The 23,105-nt window shown below is 52.0% G+C and overlaps 1 protein-coding gene across 33 annotated transcripts in view; it reads right to left on the reverse strand.

The window, feature by feature from the left end:
• Nrxn2 (neurexin 2) overlaps positions 1–23,105 on the reverse strand; it is a 106,702-nt gene that overhangs the window by 51,470 nt on the left and 32,127 nt on the right. For 14 of the 33 annotated variants that reach the window (XM_063227442.1, XM_063227433.1, XM_063227432.1 and 11 more), the window contains 4 exons: positions 21,165–21,466; positions 12,779–12,823; positions 5,040–5,201; positions 3,908–4,346 (listed from right to left, as the gene is read on the reverse strand). In XM_063227442.1, the coding sequence (XP_063083512.1) occupies positions 3,908–4,346; positions 5,040–5,201; positions 12,779–12,823; positions 21,165–21,466 (948 nt within the window). The remainder of the gene's footprint in view (positions 1–3,907; positions 4,347–5,039; positions 5,202–12,778; positions 12,824–21,164; positions 21,467–23,105) is intronic. The other 19 variants (XM_063227464.1, XM_063227445.1, XM_063227461.1 and 16 more) reach the window with 2 other exon arrangements.

Genomic DNA, 23,105 nt, shown 5'->3' on the forward strand with positions numbered 1-23,105 from the left:
AGCCCAAGCCCTCCGTGTCTGGGCAGCAAGGCCTCAGAGCCCATGTTTCTGCTGCTGCACCTGAGCACCAGGCCGGAGCTGCTCCATGACCAGAAAAGACAGACAGGCAGGGCTGGGGATTTAACCCAGCGGCATAAGCACCTGCCTTGCAAGCAGGCGGTCGTGAGTTCGATCCCCAGTACCGATAAAAATGAAAAAGGTAAAAAAAAAAAAAAAAAAAAAAAGACAGACAGGCAGGCTGGCAGTCAAGAGAGAGGAAGCCAGCATAGTGCTCCTGCTCCAGAAGAGCTCTTTAGGAGCGAGTGACGCTAGGGCTTCAACACGCTCTGTCTCTCCCAGGCCTCAGGCTGAGAGTCAGTTACCCTCAAGGCAGTGCTGGGACCTGGAGCCTAACAGAGGTGATGGGGCTGTTGACTGATGCCTTCCTGAGGGGTGTGCGCCCTTTCAGCAGAGCCACCGTCACAGAGCAAGGCCACCCATGCTGCGTGCTGCTCTGTCTTCTGCCAGGCTCGGCTGTCCTTCAGCTGTGCTTTCCTGCTGTGATGCAGCACAGAGGCCCTGGCCAGAGGGCAAGGGCCATGCCCTTGCCTCCCCAACTTCCAGACCCTGAGTCCAATACTTCTCTCTCCTTTAGAAATTACCCAGTCTCAGATTTTCTGTTACAGCAACAGGAAACAGGCTAAGATGAGTAATTATCTTAGAAAAGACTGGAGGAGGGTTGGGGATTTAGCTCAGCGGCATAAGTGCCTGCCTTGCAAGCAGGCGGTAGTGAGTTCAATCCCTGGTACCGATAAAAATGAAAAAGACAAAAAAAAAAGAAAAAGAAAAAAGAAAAGACTGGAGGTAAGGTGGGAGCTTCAAAGCCATTACTGAGATCTTAAATGTAGACATTTTATTCAGCTTGAGTTTCTGAAGGTTGTTTCACCTGTTTGTGGTACTGGAGATTGAACTGAGGGACCTCACGCCGAAGTACACCTCCAGCTGTTTCTACCTGCAGCCCATTTCAGTTTTGATTTTGAGACAGGATCTCACTAACTTGCTAAGTGGCCCAGGCTAGGCTCAAATCTATGATCCTCCTGCCTCTGCCTCCCAGAGTGCCAGGATTATAGGCATGTGCCAACATACTCACCTTGAGGGAAAAAAATTTAAAAGAAAAAAGTTTGCCAATGCTAGGATTAAAGACAGGAAAGCATTCTCTGAGTCTAAATTAGGCTTGAATGTGTCGAGGATATTCAGGAGCAGGTACAGGAGGAGGTCAGAGGGTGCAGAGTGGGGGCAGCAAAAGCACCCTCATCAGGGCTCCCTCTGCAGACACCGGTCCTTACTCAGAGCATGTTCCTCCTTTGCTCAAAACCTCACTTGACCAGAGAGGCCATTCCCCTAGACCCCTGTTAATAGCATGACCCAAGCCTGTCCTCTCCTGACAAGGTGTCACCTGGCCCAGGGTCATGCTGCTAAACCACTTCTCAGGGCTTCAAGCCTCTCCCCTGACAGACCCCCAAACAAGGCCCAGCCGATCACCCTGACACTGCCCTGCCTACCTACTGTGGGGCCTTGCACACCACCCAGCTGGACTCTTAGCAAATAAACTGAATGGTGTGGGGCTGGGGATTTAGCTCAGTGGCATAAACTCCTGCCTTTGCAAGCATGCAGTTGTGAGTTCGATTCCTGGTACCGATAAAAAAATAAAATAAAAATAAAAAATAAACTGAATGGTGAGAAAGGAAGAAGTGGGGGAAGGGGTGTAGAACAAAAGGTCAGGGAGGGATATTAAAGAAGCACCGGCCCCTAAAACATGGAAAGAGAACCACCCAACCCCCTCACCGAGAGAAGAAAGGATACACATGACATGTGCATACAGACAGTGGGACATTACTCAGCATTTAAAAGGAAGGAAATTCTGACCATGCTATACCATGGATGAGCTCTGAAGACACTGTGCTAAGTGAAACAGCCAGACACAAAAGGACAACTGTTGAATAATTTCATTTATATGAGGTTCTCAGAAGAAGATTCATGGAGACAGAAAGTAAGGTGGTGGCTGCCAGGGGTGGAGAAGAGCAGGGAGTTAGTTGTCTCATGGAAACAGTTTCAATTTAAGAAGATGAAGAAGTTCTAGAGATGGCTGGTGATGATGACCACACAACAGTATAAGCCGCTGAACATAGAGGGTATCGGTAACATTCAGATCTGGTCAAGATAGGAATTCAAGGCGGGAGTGGTGGCACACACCTGTAATCCCAGCACTCAGGAACGTCAAGCAGGGGGGTCGATGCAGGTTCAAGGCCAGCCTGGGCTACCTAGTGAGACCCTATCTCCAAATAAAAAACTTTTTTAGAAAGACAGAGGTTCAGCTGGGGATTTAGCTCAGCGGCATAAGAGCCTGCCTTGCAAGCACATGGTCGTGAGTTTGATCCCCGGTACCGATTTAAAAAAAAAAAAAGACAGAGGTTCAAAGCCCAATCAGAGTAGTGTCTGGGCTCTAGAAAGCAGCATGAAGACTACTTCCTGGCTGCCAGAGGAGCAGAAGACTTCAGTGCATAGCAAGGCCTGGACTGCCTTCCACCCCAAGAAGATCCCCTGGGAGGTAGCAGGACCACAGGCACTGTCATGGGCCACAGCCAGGGCACGGAACCACCTTGCACAGATTTCTCTGAGGAAGGAAGGGAGGTAATGCAAGCCCACAGGATGCTGACACTTCCAGCAGCCTGAGCTGGCCCTCCTCCCTGTGAGCAGAGGCACAGCCACCCAACTCAGACTCACAGAGGCCTGGGGTGGTGACAGCCAGAGAAGCACAAAAATTTAGCTGACATTGAGATTTGCTTAAATTGGATAATCTGTCAGGTCTCATTTAGATCAGTTCTCTTTCTTGGCTAATTCATGCTCAACAAAATGGAGAAGCGTGAAGAGGAGAGAAAACAAGAGGATAGGAAGGGAAGACTGCAGAGGAAGGGTGAGGACAACGCGGCTGGAAGTCACAGAAGTTTCAGTGACATAAGGTTCAAGAACCAGCACCTGCTGGCCTGGACCTGCCTGTCCTGTTGCTTTATTGCTCTAGAACCCATGCAGCCGGAAGAGTGGCACGCTATTTCCCATCTCTCTCCTGGCCAGAACATGGCGAACAGCGGCGCTGGGCGCACTGCCCTTCAGCACCGCGGACAGCGCCTGACATATGCAGCAGTAAAGCGCCTTCTGTATCCCCACCTTCTGCTTCGACTTCCGACTCCACTGCCAAACACAGACGGAAAAATACTTGGGGGAAAATTGCACCTGTGCTGAACAGCAATCACATAGCATTTCTCACAGTAATAATCACACAGCATTCATACTGTACTAGGTCCTGTAAGGAACCTACAAGAGGAATCCAACTGGGAAGACTGAGGAGCTCATACTTAATACTACACTACTTTATGTAAGAAACCTGAGCATCACGGATTTTGGCACTGGGGATGGACAGCACCTGGAATCAATACTCGGAAGACACTGACGGACAGAAGAAAGTTTAACGACTCTGGACAGAAGGGAGGCATACTTGGGAAGCCGTTTCCTTAGAGTAAGATGTAACGAGTGCCCTGTGTTAAATACCATGCTAACCCTTTCACAGATATGCTTTTATATTCCCCTTTTGATGGGCCCTGAGTAACTATTCCCTCTGCAGGTAAGGAAACTGAAACCCACATCCAACCAGTGAGTGAGCTGAGGTATGAGCACAGGTTTGATTGACACCAAATGCTGCTGGTATGGCATGGTGGAAGGGACAAAGGAAGGACTGGTGGAGGGCAGGAGAAATGACAAGACCAAGCAGGAGATGACACAGAACAAAGATCATCTGAAGAGAGCTGGAGAGAAGGTCAGAGCAAGTGCAGAGGAGCAGCCAGGAGAGGGGATGGTCCAGCGGCCTCCTGACCTTTGCGCCCGTCCCTCTGGAAGTCCACGTGGCACCACTCGCCGTCGTTAACTTTGCGGCTGGATGCCCGCAGCTTGATGCCTCCAGAGCCCATGTCCAGCAGCAGATAGAGGTAGCCATCCAACAGCTCCATGGCGAAGTAGTCGGCCCGCTGGGCAGAGCTGTGGCTGCCTGGCCCAGCCCCAGCGCGCCGGCCCTGGCTGAAGAGCAGCAGCCCATTGGGCTCAGTGGTGCGGAAGTCCAAGGAGATGGAGCCAGTGCGCTTGGCACTCCAGCGGGGCAGTGCCACAAAGGCCTCGGGACTTTCAAAGGTCACCGGGTCCAGGGCAGCCACATCCTCACAGCGGAATGACAAATCCCCCTGCAGCTTCATCTTGGGGTCCCCTTCCTTGGCCAGGCGGGAGAGTTCCAGCTTGAAGTCATTGTTCTTATAGACCACCTGCAGGAAGGAGAAGGGTCAGGGATAAAGATGTAAGAAAGCTTAGGGTCTGGCCACACCTGTCCATGACACCCCGCCACCACCCAACCCCAGGAGTCCCCACTCAGTGCCCCACACAGAGGCTGTGCACAAGCACCTCCAATGCCCAGCTTGCTTCCTCAGCCCCGACTCTGACCCCCTGCTGGCCAGGCAGGCATAGGCTCCACTTTGCACCTCATGGTAACGAAAGGCAGCAATCATCGCTGCCCTCCATTGCCAGTTTGGAATGGACAAAGTCTTTTCACTGACACCCTGTCATGCCTCACAACAACCTTAGCAGGCAGCTACCAACCACTTATCTACAGAAGGGGCAACTAAGTGTCAGGCAAGTCGAGTGGTTTAGTCAAGGTCACAGAGCCAGGGATTGGAAACTGAAACACAGGTCTTTCACCTTCAGTCAAATAGTTCTTGCTTCTGCCACAGCTTCCCTCAAGGATTCTCCAAGAGGAATGAGAGAAGATACCCCTCTTGACTGTGTCAGCAGGACTTGAGTTTGCAACAGGGAACATGTCCCACCAGGCAGTCACAGCACGGACTAAGACAGAATCGTCTCCAGGGGAAGCAGCTGGCCAGGTCAGACCACACTGCACTGCAGACAGGGCAGATGGGGCAGCAGGTTCCTGGACTGACCCCAGCCCTTCCTGCCTTACTCACATCCTTGAGGCAGCCCATGAAGTTGTTGCTGACAGGCGAGCCCGGCAGGTCCGCGGTGTTGGGGCTGCCCCCGATATAGAAGAAGTCATCGGAGCCCAGCATGGTGTAATCCTCCTGTGTGTAGCCTGTGGTGGTCAGGATCCCGTCCACTGAGATGGTCACCTGCCCAGCCCAGGGAAGGGGAGAGACAGGAGACAACTAGCATCAACTCCCTGGGAAAGGCCATAGGCTGGGCTAGGGAGGAGTCAGGGGGCAGTGGGGGAGGGGGACCCCCATTTTTATGTCTGCTTGCTTTGGAGAAGGAACAGTGGGGGGAACAGCAAAGGAAGAAAAGAAGACAGCACAAGATTTGATGGTTGGGGGGTGGGGAGCTAAGGCCTGCCCTATGCTCCCACCCGGAAGAGCTCTTCAAAAGGACAGGAAGTGGGGTCCAGGGAGTGGGGACACCAGGACAGGACTCAACAGAGAAGTGAGGGAAGACTAATGGCATCCTCACTTTTCTCCTCTTCATGGTGAGCTCTGGGGCTGGCATATCTGGGGTTCCAGAACTTCTTCAAGACTGAGGCAGAAACAGCCACTCCCTGGACCCAGGAGGCTCAGACTCACTTGCTGCCCCTGCCCTGTAAATCGGGGCCCTGAGCTCTCCCTTCTTAGCTCAGGAGGGAAATGAAGACAATGCTGAGGACCGAGGCTCAGATATATCTGGGAAGCCCTGGGACCTGGGCTGCACCCGACTCTTCCAAGTTGATTTTCACCACTTCCAGGTGGGTCCCAAGGGCTCTACCTCTCCAGGGCATCTCTCCCTTCCTCAGGCACCTGATGTCTGAGGCGTCACTCTCTTTCACCCAAAGGAGAGAGCAGTTCTGTACCCACTGCTCAGCCGGCTTTCTTCTTCATGTCATTATCTGCCCTGCCAACATGGTTGTTACCCAGCAGCGGGGAGCAGAGTAGGGCAGGGCTCTGAAGCAGAAAACCCAGCCGGAAATCAAGGTGGCAGGGAGGAGGTAATGCCAATCAGCATTGGCCTGAGAGAGGCAGAGGTGACCTTGGGGGAGGGCTGAGTACAGGAAACTGTAAGGCCCCGCCCCAAGGCAAAGGCTGCCTGCTCCCTGAAGAGTCTAACAGAGGAGCAGGGCTCGGGGTTCCAGACACCCACTGGAAATGAGGGAAAGTCCAGGGCTGTGGAAGCCTGAGCCCAGCTCTAGGAAGGTGGTGGCTATGTGGGGGGGAGGGGGGAGTGGGAGGAGGCTGGCGAGGACAGGTTCTCTGTTAGCCTGACCTGTATTTCTGCAGGCCACAGCTCACCCAACTCCCTGCTCCCCAAAGGTCTGGAGACTGGGGCCTTCAGGGCACATCCTGTGATGTTCTCACTGTCACCAGTCCAGAGGCACATGCCACCAGCACCTGGTGTTCAGGGTCCCATCATCTCCAGGGGTGGGAGCTTCTAAGGGTCAAGGAAGCATCCAGGTAGGGGAGCAGTCCCCCTCCCCAGGACCCTGGATTCCCACATGCTCGCCTGGGGCCTTGTGGTGCAGGAGGCTGAGCAGATTGAGGGCTGAGAGGCCACCTCCTGGGAACCATCAAATCTTGTGCTGGGGGAGCTAGATTTAAGGACAGAAGGTGACAGGTATCTTTGTGGGAGGGAGCAGTCTGAAAGCTTTTGGGTCTTGTTCTGAGTGGAAGGCTGGTCATTATCAATTATTTCTTCTTCTTCCCTCCACCTTGCCCTAAGGCTGGGAAGTGGGGTTCTGGACAGAAAAGGGGAGGGTCAAAGTATTAGTCACAAAAACCTGCAAACAAGATTAGACTGGGCAGAGAGGACTAGAGAGAGGGCAGAGAGGACCAGGATGGAGGGATGGGGACATTGGGGAGGGCACAGCGCTGAAAGGGCCTCTCTAGGGCAAATGTAGCTCCTGTGCTGCCCTTGCCTGCATTTCTGCCACTACAGAGACCCAGAACTGAGCTAGTCACTACTTCCTGGCTCCCAGGTGGCTTCCTCTGCTCACCCCAACTAGGCCACCGGCTCCTGAGGGGCAGACACCTGGCCTGACATAGCCCCACAACCCCACTCACCCCAGCACAGCCTAGGGGACAGAGCACATGGTCATAAGGCCACCACCAAGTTGCCTTGTGCTCCAGGGCCACACTGCCTATATCTCCATCTGCAAACCTGACTCCCTCAAAGCCTGTGACTTAAGTGACAGAGCCGTAAGTCCCCTGTGAGTGGGCTTATCTATGCTTCCATGAAGGGAAAGGGCCCTTTGGGCCCCAAAGCTGGGTTCTCCCTCCTTCCCTGACCTCAGAAGCCAGGACACCACCGCTCAGGCCACCCCCTCGCCCCGTGGGTTCTCCAGGCTACTCCATGCTTCCAGGTCAAGATCACTGTCCCCTAACTCAACCTGAGTCAGAAGGACCCACCTGGGGCAAGGGAAGGAGGGCCAGGAACACCCTTTTTGGTTCTCTTCTGGGTGGGAGCAAATCTCACCTTGCACCAGTGGCTTTGGCAAACCACTCGCAGGCGGTGGCCCCTCCAGGAAGGGGACTGCCTTGATCATCCTCTTATGGCCCCAGGGTTGGGGGAAGGGTAGCAGGAGGCAGGGGGACATAGGAGGTGCACTGAGGAAGGGGATCAGCCCAGAAAAGGTGGGGGGAAGTACAGGGAGAGAGGGGGAGATGGCAGTGGGTAAAGAGGAAGCCAAGAGTGGAGGGAATGGAGGAAAAGTGTCTGGGAAAGGTAAGGAGGGAGATGACGCAGGATTAGTAAACCCGACTGTTCCCTCAGACAAATCAAAGTCCAGACACAAAAATGGCAGGTTCGTTAGTAAAAGCAAGAAACAGGGGGATAATTCCCCTGTCCCCCTCCACACCCGGAGTTCTTGATGCCCCTGCCCCTCAACCCCCCCGCCACACAGTTTCTGGAAGGGGTGGGGCCAGCGGGGGAGGTAGGGAGGAAGGGAACCGTGGGACACAGAGCAGCTCCTGCAGCGGGGACCCATGCAGGTTAGAGGAACAGGGGAGGGACCAGGCCCAGCAGCATAAGCCAGAAAGGACAGCGCAGAGAAGGCATGCAGGGCAGAGGCTGGGAGCAGAGATGAAGGCAAAAGAGCTGTGGGGTGCAAGCATGGATAAGCTTCCTTCCACTGAGGAGGAAAGGGAAACAACTGTCCGACAGAAATGCTTACAAGTTAAGAAACAGAGGGAACATCAGATCTGAGCCTCCTCACCAGCAAGGGACTCCCACTCACTCCTCTGCCCATTCACCACCAATCACCACCCCTAGACACACCTGCACACACACAGCACCCCTCCAGAGGCCACCCAGGCTGTGTCCTTGCCAAGCAGCATTCTGGAGATGAGGCCAGGACCCAAGACCAGCCCACACCAAGCCATCACCACGGCCAGCCAGTCAAGTGGTTTCTAAAGCACTGCAAGAGGACAGGCTGAGCCAGCAGCTGCAAGCAGCCCGGCGCAACCCCAAGCGCTCCCCAGGAGCCATGTGGCTGGATGCAGGTGACCCAAGAGCAGCCTGGAGCTTAGCGGGACTTTCGGCTCCCCCTGTCTCAGAACTCTAGGTTCTGCCTGGCTGATGGCCACAGAAGCAGGCAGGGTAGTGTGAGCACAGGCTCTAGTCATAAATCTCCACCCTGGTGGGCCTCACAGACAGAAAGGCTGGGGACAAAGGGAACACTGTCACTGTCCAGAGCTTTCCCAGTGGTCTGCCACAATTACAGGGTCACTGGCCTCCCTATTCAGGAAGAATAAGTTAGAAAACAGATGCTTTTTTAAAAAATTGTTTGTGTCTTCCCTTCCCGCCAGTGCTACAGGTTGAATTCAGGGTCTTGTCCTGAGTTTACATTTCCAGCTTTTTTTGAGACAGGAACTTGTTAAATCACTAAGTTGTCCAGGCTGGGCTCAAACTTGTGATCTTCCTGCCTCAGCCCTTCCAGAGTGCTGGGATTACAGGTATGCCATATTGCACCTGCCTAGAAGACAGGTGTTTTTAACTTTTGGGCAACTAAATGGGCTTCCCTGAAGCCCCTGGACAGTGTACAAAAATCTTATCTATGGGCTTTTTATCTCCTGTGAGAGTTCATTGTTGTTCTCAAATTCTCGAATGGACCCAAGAGCCTAATGTGGTTAAAAACTAGTCCAAGACAGGCTCATGCCTGTAATCCCAGTACTCCAGGAGGCTGATGTAGAAGGATGAAAAATTTGAGCCCATGGACAACTTAGCAATTTAGCAAGACCTTATCTCAAAGCAAAAAATAAAAAAGACTGGGAAAATATGAACGCCCTGGGTTCAATCCCCAGTACCAAAAATTAATGAGAAACAAAAACTAATTGAAAAAAGTGTTTGGCTGAGCATGGTGGTGCACACTTGTAATTCCAACACTTGGGAGGCTGAGGTGGCAGGATCTATATGAGTTCAAAGCCAGCCTAGGCTACATAGTGAGACCTTGTCTCAAAAAACAAAATTGCTTGCCCCCCATCAGGGTATAGCAGGCTGGGAATGGAGCTGGGGACAGCAGAAAGGAAGGGGCTTCTGCATGGCTGAAGCCCCACAGCCCAGCTAATTGTGGATGTCAGCCACGTTAAGCAGGGAAGGAAGTCAGAAGCAGCTGGAAAGACACACCAAGAGACGAACTTGACCAACAGTATTTACCGCCCTATGGTAAATTCTGGGGTCTGGTTTCGTAAAGTTTGGGAAAGATCTGAAGTCAGATCTGGGTTCTCATTTAGCTTTCACAGTTCTCCAGAACAACCTCATCTCACCTCTCTGACCTCCAGCCTACAAAGCAGGTTTAACAGCTTCCTATCTTCCAGGTTTACACAGAGCACTGAGCACAAAATGAGAGCTAAGTGCAAGTGCTTAGACTCTCCCGAGCTGGGTGGCTCTCGGCAAGGAGCTTTCTCTGGGCCCCAACTTGCTCATCTATGAACTGGGAATACAATCTACTGTCTGAAATCCAGGACTCATCCAGATTTAAATGTATACAAAACATGAAAGGTAGACACTGTTGTATGCATGGAGAACCATTATTATTTTTACAAGCAAGCCTCCATCAGCCTGACCACACTCAACCCAAACATCTTAACTGGTTGGTGGGCCTTTGGGCCTGTGCCCACCCTGTCCCCTAAAGGATAAGGGTCCAAATGGGTTAGCAAAGATCAGTACAAAACCCCGTGAAACCCTTCTGAGGGATGACTTGGGACCAGAACTTGCCCAACCCCATCTCCACTGGTGCCCTGTTCTCTGACTCTAGCCTCAGCCTGACAGGTGGTCCTCAGGGCAGGCTCATGAGGGTTTAGAAGACCATTGAGAGGTGTGCAGATCTGTTCTTCAGCCCATGCTGCTCATGGAGGGAAGCGTGGACTTAAAGCCTTCGGGTTTAGCAGGGACTTTCCTTGCCAGGCTGAAACCAGAGGAGTTTGTTGGTTTCTTAATGAACTTCACCATGTCATTCATCTTCCCTCCTCACCAACTCAACTTCTGAAGCAACTTCTGAGGGTTCAGGCAGTTATTCTGGGATGGTAACAGGGTCCCCAGCAGGGCTGGAGACACTCTATTCTCGGGAGCTTGCTATCGGAAGGCAATGGCTTCTTCATACACATCCCTGCCCCATAACATGGAGGCAATCAGCTAACACCTTGAAAAGCTTAATACAACTCTAATTCCCCTGACCCAGTACAGAAGCTTTCACTTGCTTTGCCCTTCTTGACATTCTTACTGATCCCGTGAAACAGACTGTTTTATTGGCTGCTCACTGGGAAATAAAGAAACTGAACTTCTGTAGTCTCTGTCCTTGTGTTCAAGTTTCCACCAAACAGAGATGAGAAGGATGGTCCACTGAGCACCAATTTGAGGGTAATACTCTCCACATGGCTAGGGTATATTATATGGGCTGACCTTGCCTGCCCTCAGCCCCCAAAATCACAGGTTAGCTGTCCAGTAAAGGTCTGCAAAGCAAGCTCCAAAGCAAGCTTCAGAACTGTGCTCAGTGGCCCAACTGGGCAGGGTGGGAGGTGGCTAACTCCTAGAAGCAGCAACTGGAGGGACACAGCTGGTGCTGGCCCCACCTCACAGCTCCATTTGAACTCTTTGGGATACCAAGGAGTAGCCACGGAGTAGACTAGGGATGACTGGGGTGGCATGGCCATGGCACTCGTCTGGGTAGGCATAGGAAAAGTGTTGGTCCAGCCTCAGAAGTGGAGCCTTTGGGATGCGGGGGACTGGGCATCCTCACTCTGACACCTCTCTCTGTTCCAGCCAGCCAGCCCTATAGTCAGGGAGGCTGGCCAGACCAGGCAGCTGCCCCATGCAGCGCCAGTCCCTCGGGAGCAGACACGTCCATCTGCAGGGTCCCCAGCCCAGTACTCAATCACTTTGCATTATTAATAGGCGATGACTAACCAGCTGCTGCTGCAGAGCCGGCACAAAGCAGACCTGAGGGAATCCCAGGGGATCACATACCACAGGGCCTGCGGGCATGCACTCTAAGGCAGGCAGGCAGGGACAGGCACCTCCCTGAGGTGTGGCACCCACACTGAGGGGCAGAATCCTCGCCAGGCCCACAGCCAGGTTCATATCAGCACATACACATGCAGAGACACCAGCAGTCTCCCAAACACACAGCATGGCTTCCCACTAACACCCCTAAATGTCACACCAACATTTACACACAGTCGCACCCACACACTAACACACACCAGCTGCCTTTCTACTCACACCCACACCAGCACTCACCGGGCCTGAGCCCAGCCCAAAACAGGCAATTGGCGCTTGGCAAGGATGTGGACAGCCAAGGCTGGCCCAGACCCACCCTGCAGAGATGGCCCTCCAACAGGGAAGGAAGCCAAGCCCGTCCATGGCCATGCGGGAAAGGCAAGGACACGGAGGGAGGGGCAGTGGGAAGGCAGACAGTGTGAAACACAGTGTTAGTCAGAGCAGTGGGGACTGGGGGACTGGACACTATCCCTGGTTGGGGGGAGACCATTCATGCCATGCAAAATGTGGGGGAGACAAACAGGGAACCCTCAAGGCTAAGAAGTGGGGAAAGGGATGTCACCCTTTCCCTGGCAGCCAACATGAGGCAGTCCCCAAACCGGTATGAACTGGTGATTTGAAGGCTGTCTGTGTCTCCCAGGGTCACTGCCCTCCCTTTCAGGGGAGCTGCCCAGCTGGCTGCCAATGGAGGTGCATCCCCACCCTCTTCCTCAGTTCGAGGGGTCCCATCTGGAGTGGACAGTGAGCAAAGCAGAGCGTGTCATGAGATGGTGTTTTCCATGGATTTTCAGGAGACCAAGAAAGAAACCAAATCAAACAGAAAAAACAAGGGAGTGGGGGAAAAGAACAAAAGAACGCAATCCAAATAAGCCGCTTGGCATCAGGGCTGGTCTAACCAGAGCCAATGACCTCAGGGCCTGCCCAGGTCGCTCTGGCCAGGAATCTGAATTCAGAAGGCAGGAATTATAGGGAAGTGCCAGGCCAAATTCTTTGATTTTCAATTGTCTTTTGGCTTTGAGTTGGGATCAAGGGAGGAAAAAAAAAAAAAAGAATGAAAAGGAAGGGAAGGAAACTAAAGAGAGAAGCAAAATCTAAAAGATTGTCCAGGACACAAAAAACAATTGGAAGAGCAAAACAACCAAAAACCAAACGAGAGGAAACAAAAGTGGGAGAATCAAACAGTTAAAAAAACCCACGGCAAACCAAACGGTAAGACAATTAGAGTGATATCTACCAGATAATGCAGTTTGTTTACCATAGCGTGTCCAATCCCTGCGTGCTTCACCGGAGTGGGGGAGGGGTCAAAAAAAACAACAGAGACAACAACAAAAGAACACAACGAAAAGAAAAGAAAAATAAAATGACCAACTGTGAAACTCAGGGAAGGAGGAAAAATATATATCCATATATATTTGGTTGTTTGTTCAAACCCTCCCATCTCAGGTTCAGCAGAAGTACTTGGTTTAAAAAAAATTAAATTATAATGTGAGGGAGAAATAAAAACACACACAGACAAAATTAAACCCCTTCTCATCCCAATCCCTCCCCCACCCCTCGTCAGGATTCCTCTCCCCCTCACCCCCTCCCTGAAGAGCCGTCTGCAGAGAAGGGGAACAGTTAAAGACCTTGGTTAGTAGAGAAGAAAACAACAAAAGAACTGGACCAAGAAAGCAAAGACTTAAAAATGGTTGACATTCCGCAGATGAGACAGAAAGGTTAGTTCGGTTTTTTCACTCATACCTTGCCCCACCTGTCCCTGCCTGTCCCTTGGTCCCCTGGGTTATAAGCGTGTTAGTAACACACACAGAGTCGGCAACAGGATTTTCCAACAGAAGGGGGGAGAAGGAAGGCAGGGGTTAGGAAGCAGACCCAGTTATGCAGTATTAGTAGGTCCTGTGGGCTGAGATGGGAGGGAGTCGAAGGAGGAAGAGGAACGGGGGTGTGAGAAAGGGTGGGCTACTGACTCAGGGAACGGACCATGATTTGTTAGCTGACTGGTCAACCAGATGGCCTTCCAGAGAACTGGCAAGGAAGTGAGCTGAGGCTGGCCAACTGGCTGACCAGTGGCCACGTTGGGTTAATGGGTTAACGGGTTGGTGATGGGCCAGCTGGCTGTCGAGTTGGGAGACGAGTGGGCAAAGCCCCTTGGGATTCAAAGAACAGGCAAGAATGAGAGGCAGATTCATTTGGAGGCCAACATGGTTGCCAAGGAGCACAGGTGGGGACATGGGCATCTGTTTTTCCTGGGAATGGGAGGATAGGCAAACAGATCCAGGGAGCTACTGGGGAGAGAGGTAGCTTCTTTCTCTCTCTCTCTCCCTCTCTCTCTCTCTCTCTCTCTCTCTCTCTCTCTCTTATAAATTTTACTTTATTTTTTATTTTCTTGCTTCTCTTCCTTGAGAAAGGGAGAGTGAATCACCATCAGAACAGGGAGAAGGAAACCTTGCCCTCCAGGGCTGGCAGAGATCTTGCGTTCACTGTATCTGATCATCCCAAAGCCTCCCTGTCTTCTCTCTCCTCCACCCACCCAACAGCTTCCTCCCACCTGCCCACCTTGACTTTTCCAGAGTCTGCGTTTCCCAAAAAGTCCCCATCTCTAGTTTCTTATTCTCCATGCATCCATCCCTCTGAGAAGGAAGTGCCCACCATCCTTCCAAGGCCCTGGAATTGGCAAGACTGCCCCACAATCCAACCTCCTTCCATGTGGACACAGAAATCCCTGAACCTCTGCTTCCTGTTACCAGTACCAGAAGTTCACTCCCCTTCCACACAAAGAGGAACACTGAAGCCCATCCAGCTCTGAAGTCCCCTACTCCTCCCTAGGCTACAAGTCAGATCTCCTACCCTGGTCTCCAAAGTCCTCACTCCTACCTGCTTCCAAGTTCATTTTCCCTTCCCATAGCCAAGGGCAGCAGCAACAACCACCCTCACCGTTAACCCGGTCTCTGCAAAGGAGATGCCAAAGGGGCCGAGGCGGCTTCACCTAAGAGCATCGAAGATGGAGGGATACTGCTGTTCTGCCTCTGTTCAACACAGCTGCACAGCCAAGACTGTAATTGTGAGGAGGAGAGGTATTTCAGGGACAGAGCCATTCGTTAAAGAGCTATTATAACCAGTGGGCACAGGACTAATTCAGTGAGACAATTAATAAGGGCCTTGTATAATTAAAAATAACATAATTCAATATTTAGCAGCTAGAAGTGCTGAATAACCAATATTAATTATTAGTGATATAGAAGCAAGCAGTTTACATAGCAGAAGAGTCTAACTGCAGGTGCGATCATGGAGTGAAGGGATAACATGTAACAAGAGGGTGAGCCCCCCAGCTGGTAGGACTGTCACGAAAAGAGGCCAACTAGTCAGAAGGAGGAACACTTAGCTTCCAGGCAGCAAAACCAATTGCACCCAAAAATAAGAGTTGTCTGATGGCACACAGTACCAGTGGAACAGGGCAGGGGGCAAAGGACATTGGAAGCCAAAGTCCAAGGACTGTTCTTTGGAGTTAGAACTGGTTATAGAGAATAAAATAAATAAAGAAGTTTTTTCAATGTTCACCCCAAAACAAAGTTCCATCGTTAACAAGTAGAACAGTAAATTTAAAACAGGATCGAAAGAAGAAAAGCGATTTCAAAATCTGGACTTTCTGTTGGTTCATCGGGAGACCAAGCTTCCTTTGCAAATCAGCGGAGCTGGCGTGGAAGAGATGGGAACTCTCTAAATCCAGGGACTGAGGATCCAGAACCTGTCCACATGATCATGATTTAGGGGCAACTGGGGTCAGATGCCCAGACAGACCTCCCACTGGCACCCCTCCCTGCTGGCCTGTGACGCAGCCCAGGAGACGGAGAAGGCAGCCTAGGCGGGAACCTGGAGAGCTAAGCTTTCAAGCCGGGAAGTGAGCAGGGAAGGCCTTGTCTGTTCCTAGAGCTCAGCATGGCCATGTCTGGTGAGTTACAGCACCATGGACCCCAAGAGAAGCCAGCCATTATAACAAGGGGAAAGTTACCATGGCTGAGGGCCTCTGTGCCCAACTATAACCCACCCGTACTGTGAACTCTGGGGACAGCTCTAGCCCCCTCAAGAAAGCACAAATCACAAAAATCTGGGATGAATACAGTCTCCATGGAGCATAAACCAGAGAAGCTCAGGACAAAGAAGAGGAATCCATAGCACTCGACCATAGAGAAACCTATTTTTCAGTGATATGAGCAGAATGTTTGACTGTCTCAGAATGATGGAGCCCCAGGGGAATTGCAGCCTTCTGTGCATTTTGCACCAATGACAACCAGGGGCTCGGGAGGCAGAGAAATGGTATAGCTTCTGAGTCACACAGACTTATCTCCATCACTCTCTATTTAAACAACCATGAGCAAATTCCCTGAGCTTCCAAGCCTCAGTTTCCTCATCAGTAAAATGGGAGTAGTATCTCCCACTTATGAAATTGTTATAAAAACTAGATGAAATATAAAGTAAAATGAAGCCCTTGAATTTAGAGGGTAGTGGAGGGAGAGGTTCTGGTGTGATCTGAGAAATGCTCTGGCAGAGGACAGACATCTGTGAAAATTTCAGGCAGGGAGCAGAACAGGTTTTCTTCTGGCCTGGTAAAGCAAAATGGAGTTTTTCCTAGGATGACAAGAGGTAGTTCGGTGCTCATATTAAGCAGTTAGATCTGCTTATTTTGGACATGGGTCCTCATGCTTCAAATCTTACCAACCAGCCTTAAGAAAAAAACCTAACGAATCAGGAAAACTGTTAGAAAAACAACTACAAGCACTCAATAGTTGCTGGCATTAAGCCTTCAATTTGTTCACCACTTAGAAGAAGAGATAAATGAACACAATATCAACATGCAGCTGGCATACAAGTTTCGGAGGACTTGAAGAACATAGCCAAGAAGGGAGCCAAGCCGAGGAAGGTTTTACAAAGGTGGCCAGAGGTGAAAGAAAACACAGGTAACGATCACACCCAGGCAGCAAGCCCTTTGGGGCTTACATCACAGCAGGCACTCTGCTGAGTGCTTTCAGGCATTCCTGGGTTGGCAGAAGGCTCCTACCATTTTACCACTGAAGAACTAAAGCTCAGAGAAGTTGTGTAATTTGCCTAAAGTCACTTAACTAGTGGTAGAGCTGAGAACCACTAGTTGAACCACTCCATCTGACTCAAGACCCAGCTCTAAGATTTCATTAAACAGAAAGGAAGATGAATAGGGCTCCCCCAGGAGAGCTGGGGAAAGGATGTGAAGAACTAGCAGTGGTACGGAGAGCAGCAGATCTAGGCCCTAAGACAGGCTGTGTGCCGTGCCAGTGCGGACACGGGAGGAAAGAAGCCCTAAATAGCTGTTGGGTCACACCTTCAGGGATTCCATGCATGAGAACTTCATCCCTAGGGGATTCTACACTTGGGAACCCCATTGTTGGGGACTTCATCTTTGAAGGACTGTATTGTTAGGTTATTCCATTCTTGGAAATTCCATCCTTGGGGACTCCATCCCTGGATGACTGCATCTTTAAGAAGTCCCCTTGTGGGGACTATCCTTTGGAGAGTCTACCTTGGAGGATCCTTCTGGGTTGTCATAACTCGGGGAGGATCCCATCCTTGTGGGACTATGTCATTGAGGACTTCTTCCTTGATGGAGTCCATCTTTGGGAAACTATCTCTAGAAGACACCATTCCTGAAGGACTGAACCACTGGCAACTCCAACCTTGCAGATCTCAACTTTAGACACAGGGCTGGGGATTAAGCTCAGCGGCATAAGCGCCTGCCTTGCAAGCAGGCAGCTGTTCTTGAGGGATTTTATTCTTGGAGTTAGGGGAGCTCCTGAAAGTCTACACTAAAAGGCATCATCTAAGCTAGGCAAGAGGAAGCACAGTGTGAGATTTTGGTAGCCAGCTTGCCTCCCAAGTTTGGTGCTGGCTAATGACAAAATGGGTTTGCACATTCTGCTTATGTGGTAGTGGGAAACAGTTGGGAAACATACTGCGTATGGGAAGAGAGTGGGCCCAGAATTAAAAATAAACTTTAGGGAATCCTCAGAGATAACCAATCCTGCCAAAATTCCCCAAGAGAACTGCCTGTCACAATAGCTTCAAAGCTAGGTTTGAAAGGAGACGCACAGAGACAGATGCTGTTTCAATCAGACCACCTCTGATCCTAACTGCTATGGTCTAAAAATGTCTAAATGGTTCCAGGGATGATAACCTAATCCAGGACCCAGGGGGACAATTCAACTTCTTTCCAGCCTTTGGAGCTGACCTTTGACTCACAGTCACAGCCCCAGAAGCAAAACAGAGGGAAAGCCCTGAGTGCCGGCTCTGGGGCAGATCCTCCCAGGGGGCCATCTCCCTGGCCACTGGAATCACATGAGGAAAACAACGTAGAAGCCACAGTTTTCTTGGATCAAGGCCATCTACCCTGAAAAGCTGGAAGAAATGTCATTTCTTAGATCATCTCCCTGTTTTAGCTCCTGGCACATAAAACCTGAGGAAGACAGAACACTGATGCAAGGCACCCCGGTCCACATCACTTCCCTGAGCACAGAAGGATTCTTCCAGTCCTAGGATGTCATGCGGACACAATACAAAGCTGCTCGACCAGGGCTGCTCCCCAGCAGCAATGCTATTTGAAGTCTGATGATTCCTTACTGGGGCACTTAGCAGGATTGGGCCTCTGTTCACAAGATGCCAGTTAACACCCCCAACTTATAACAACCCAGAAGGGTCTAGACATTAACAAATGTCTCCTGCAGGTACAGAGTGATGAGAGACTGAGAGACACCGTAGAAACAACAGAGCCCAACAAATTACTCTTGTACACCTCAAAAACCAGGCAGGTGAAGGGTCTCACAAGCATGTACCTCACCACAGGCTAGCCCTTGAGTGAGACCACCTCTCAGTCATAAGTGTGGACTGGATTTAGAAGTCTGCAAGTCCTCTAGAAGCCCAATATGGGTAGAGGTTGGCCTTGAACCCACTAGCTAGCCCAGGCTGGGCTCCACCTCACAGCAATCTTCTTGTCTCAGCTTACTGAGTCAGTACATCCAGCTCAGAAGCCCTTTCAAAAGAGGTTGATCAACAGAGGACTTTACACAAATACCCTCTGTCTTCAGGAGGGCCTGCTTCTGGATCAACATGACTAGTCCCTGCTCTGAGTCACCTGGTAGAATAATCCAAAAAGAAGTTACTAGCCTGAACCTACAACCCCAAGAGCCCCAAGAAGAGGCAGTAGTGGGTCACCTGCAGCATGCTCAGACCAGGGCTCACACTATTCATGTGGCTCTTTCACCTCCTCTAGCATGGATCTCCTTCCTCTCAGGCACCTCTTAAGTTCACAGAATATGAAGGCTCCTACTGCCCACTTGGCACTTGCATGGCTTCCCTCTGCTCGTTTTTAACGGCCCCGTCCAGTCTCCTTGAAAGCTGAAGTCCCGGGAGGGCCTGCACCATGCCATTCCTCTTGGGTTGCAGTATGATGAACACATCCACTAGCCAAGAAATCAAGGGTAGAATGTGAGCTTGCAGCCTCCTGCAGAAGGAGGCAGCAGGTGATAGCACTGGGCCTCAGGAGGGCAGGCAAGCAAGAGGCACCGAGGGCAACCTCCCTGCCCCCAATAAAAGTCGTGTGGTACCGGCACACGTCACCCTCGCGCGGCCTCAGATGGTGACAGCAGAGGACAGCCGTCTGACCGGGAAACGGGATATGACATGAGGGGACACTGCATTGAGGAGGAGTGACTCCACCGAGCATGCCACTCTGAGAACCTGGAGGGCCCTAAGAATAGCGTAAGTAGGAGCCAGACCTCAACAGGTGGCAGCAGGTTCCCAAGACAGCAGTGGGATTAGTCACAGCACTGTCACAGCAGTGGGGAGCGGCAGTAAATGAGGAGGAATCCCCATTAGATCATCTCTCCATGGTGCCAAACGAGCACAGGTAAGAGGAGTGGGAGGTCAGTCAGAGTCCTGAGCCCCAACAAGCTTTCCAGTGGGAGGAGGAGGGAGAGGAGGGCAACAAAGGTGATGATGAATGAGAGTGACACCAGAAAGTTGGTCACTGCCCAACCAGAACCAGGAGGTCGGAAGAAGACAACTAGTAAGAGCCGGGGTGGTGGTGCAAGCCTGTAACCCCAGCACTGGGGAGGCTGAGGCAGGAAGACACTGGAAGTTCAAAGGGGCTACACAGTGAGTTCAAGGCCAGCCAAGACTATATAGTGAGACTCAGCCTCAAAAAAGAAAAGAAAAGAAACGGGCTGGGGGTTTAGCTCAGTGGCATAAGCACCTGCCTTGCAAGCAGGCGGTCGTGAGTTCGATCCCCATACCGATAAAAATGAAAAAGAAAAAAAGAAAAAAAAAAAAAAAAAAAGAAAAGAAACAAGAAAAGAAAAGAAAGGAAAAGAGAAGAAAGGAAAGGAAAGGAAACTAGCAGAACAGCCACAATGCAGCAAGATGGAGCCTCTGCAGGCACACCCAGCACCATTCAGGTTTCCTAGCTGCATTTAGCCCAAAAGAGTTGGAGTTGAAAGAGCTTCCCTGCTGTTAGCTATGAGACTGTGGTCCCAAGAGAAAGTATGGGAACTGAGGACCCAGGAGGCTATGAGCAGGGGCAGGAGCCAGCAGAGAGAAACAGGAGCTCCCAGAATGCCCAGCGGCCTCTCCTGCTTGGGCAGAAGGGTGGGCAGGACCAGGAGGAGGTAGGGACTTCTTGGGGCTGGAAAGGAGCTGTGGGGCTCCTGTCAAGCAAAGCCTGGCCAGAAAGGTGGCCTTACTTGCGAATCCCATCACAGGCCCTGTGAACCCGTGAAGAGGGCCATTCACTCTTAAGAGCACCTCCCCAGGAAGCGAGTCTGGGAACAGCAGGTGAGGGGACTCTACAAAGAAGGGTACCAGCCCATCCCCAGGGGCTGACCCAGAAGTGTCCCCCTCCAAGCATCTGTGTGCACTGGCCTAGGAGCCAGCCGGAGGCAGGAGGCAATTCACAGAGAGCTGGGATCGGTGCCTCCAAAGGAAGGGTAAGTCAGGGCAATCTTGCCCAGAGGAGAGCAGGGGCAGCACGCTCTCTGGTCTTATGCTCCTTCCCCAACCTGCTGCCTCCACCGGAGTTCACTCCATCCCTGCCTTGGCCCTAGAATTCCTGAGGTACCAGTAACTTGGCCCTGCCTCTCCTGACACCAGACTGCATCCTGCACTCCCACTAACTCTACCAGCTTGCTCCAGTGTTGGGACCCCTATACCTGCTCCACCAGGGCAGCCTGCTCACCCTGAGGACCTCTCCCCATGTCAACACCCAAGGCCCTCTACTCTGGCTCTGCTCTCTCCTCCCACCTCCTGAAGCTCCTCCTATGTCGGCTGATTTCCTGAGCCCCAGTCCTTGAAATCCCAGCTGCTCCCACCAATTGGAGCCCAGGTCTGCCATGGGCCTTAAGTTTCTGTCTTGAAGCAGCTCAAGAGCCTCCTCCTAGCTCAAATCCTGGCCACTGAGGTCTCTGAGGCCTGCCACCCCGCTGTGGCCACACTTCGGTGCCCAGGACCTGTCGTTAGGCAGAGCCACACCCCTGGAAGCCCTCTCTCTCCACCTGTGCCCTGTCCCATGCATGGTGAACCCCTGGCCTTCTTCTTGCTCTCCCTACCTGGCGCAGGTTTCGGGTAACCCGGACGTCATGCCAGGCATTGTCGTTGAACTTGCCGTTGACGGGTTCCACAAGGGCCTCGAAAGCTCCTGAGCCTAAATTGATGACCAGCCAGACAGCTCCAGACTTGAGGGACAGGTTGACGTAGTCAGCTGACTTGCCCGTGTGCAGCATCAGCCCATTGCGCTGCAGGGTGCGGAAGGCCAGTGTGATCTCGTCAGTGCTGCTCTGAATTGGGTTGTGTGACAGGTCGTAGCAGAAGAACTCGTTGCCTTTGAAGGTCGCCACGAACTCCTCCTTGCCTGGACACCATGGTTTGGGAAAACAGAAGGAGGCTGAGTGGAGTGGAACCTGTCAGCGCCTCCCCCTTCCCCTCCAGCATCCCTCCTGGGCCGGGAGTCCTATGGTCCGGTCTAGGCTTTAGGGACCCTTCCCCTCCCTCCGCCTGTCAGTTCCCCCGCTCCAGACCCTGCCATCTTGGCTGTCAAAAGCCAACTTCTCCCGAGTCTGTTTCCCAAGTGGAAGGCTGCTAAGTGGCTCTCATACTAACAGCTGACAATTAAGCTGTCATGGGGCCAGGCAAAGCAGACAGGCCCTCAGCAGCTCTCCCACCAATCCTAACCCTCCATAAAGGGACGTGATAGGGAAACAAGAGCTCCACCGGCCGCTCTTTGGGAGTCCGTCCTGGAGCAGGGCGCCAAGGGTCTCTCCTCTGGGGACAGCCACCCTCAGTGCCCAGGGACAGGTCAGGCCTTACCATCTGGGATGGGACTAGAAGGCCTGACGTGTAGCACTAAGCAGATGAGGAAAATGAGAAGTGTGGGAGGGGGAAGGGCAGGGGAAGACACACGGGAAAGCAATGCAGGTGACAGGGATATGCACCACGTAGCAGCAAGCTGTTGTGCCAAGATCACATTGCAGCCACCACATCAACTCTCATCTCCACCCAGCTTCCTACTCCAACCCAAGGAACAGCCTCTGCGGGGCCCTATGGCACTAGGTGTGCAACCTGTGTGCCCCAGCGGCAGGGGCTGTTGCACCTCTGCCACCTTCTACTGGCACTTTTAAAGCAGAAGCAACAGCCACTGGGGAGGCCTTTTGCCAGTGCTCTGCAAGTGGGTGCCAAGTGAGAGGACTCTGGGTCCAGCCTCATAACTGCACAAACCAGAGCACAAGCAGAAAGAATAGACCCGGATGAGGAATCAAGAGAAACTGGAGGCCCTGGACCCAGGCAGTGGCTCATGACTCCTTACCAATTGATGGTGACACCACAGCTGCCCCTGCCTATCTCCCCAGGTGGATGAGGGGCCAAGAGGACTGTATCATAAGGGTATTTATGCAGAAACTGCGCTGTCCAAGCACAAGGATTCTCAGGAGACCTTCTAAAGGTCCAGGAAAGAGCAGGCACCATGCTAGGGGTATAAAGAGCCACCAGAATGCAGCTGCCCTCTCCCTGGGGGACAGAGCTCAACAGAAGTGCCACATGTGGATGTGGGGGTCTCTGGGTTGAGTCTGCAGGACCCCTCCCCCGCACACCAGTCTGCTTTTCTCTCTGGGCAAGCTGCCCACAGACTCTGCCCTCACTGCCTCCGGATGCCAAGGCACCAGCTGCTGCCCCAACGCCTGGCACAGCTCTCACTGCAGCTGGCAAGGCCTGGTGTCCTGAGGCTCTGGATAGTGAGGCTAGGGTGGGGGCACATCAGGACAATCTGAATCCCTCTTACCCCTATCTATTTAAGGGGTCAGAAGCAAAGGTGAAGAATCCAGCAGAGACAAGAGGGGAAGAAGGAGAGGATGAGTGATATGGAGAGAGGCTGCATAGAGAGGGGAAAGATGGGCCGCCATGGGAGGGACAGAGGAGAATGGAGGCAGCTCAAAGCTGAGGGAGCAAAAGGTGACAGGAGGCTGTATAGATAAAGAAAAGAAAAGGAGCAAGCCCTC

Source organism: Cavia porcellus, unplaced genomic scaffold (assembly GCF_034190915.1).
Source record: "Cavia porcellus strain 051 isolate PalLab524CR breed Dunkin Hartley unplaced genomic scaffold, mCavPor4.1 scaffold_17, whole genome shotgun sequence".
NCBI classification, from domain to species: domain Eukaryota; kingdom Metazoa; phylum Chordata; class Mammalia; order Rodentia; family Caviidae; genus Cavia; species Cavia porcellus.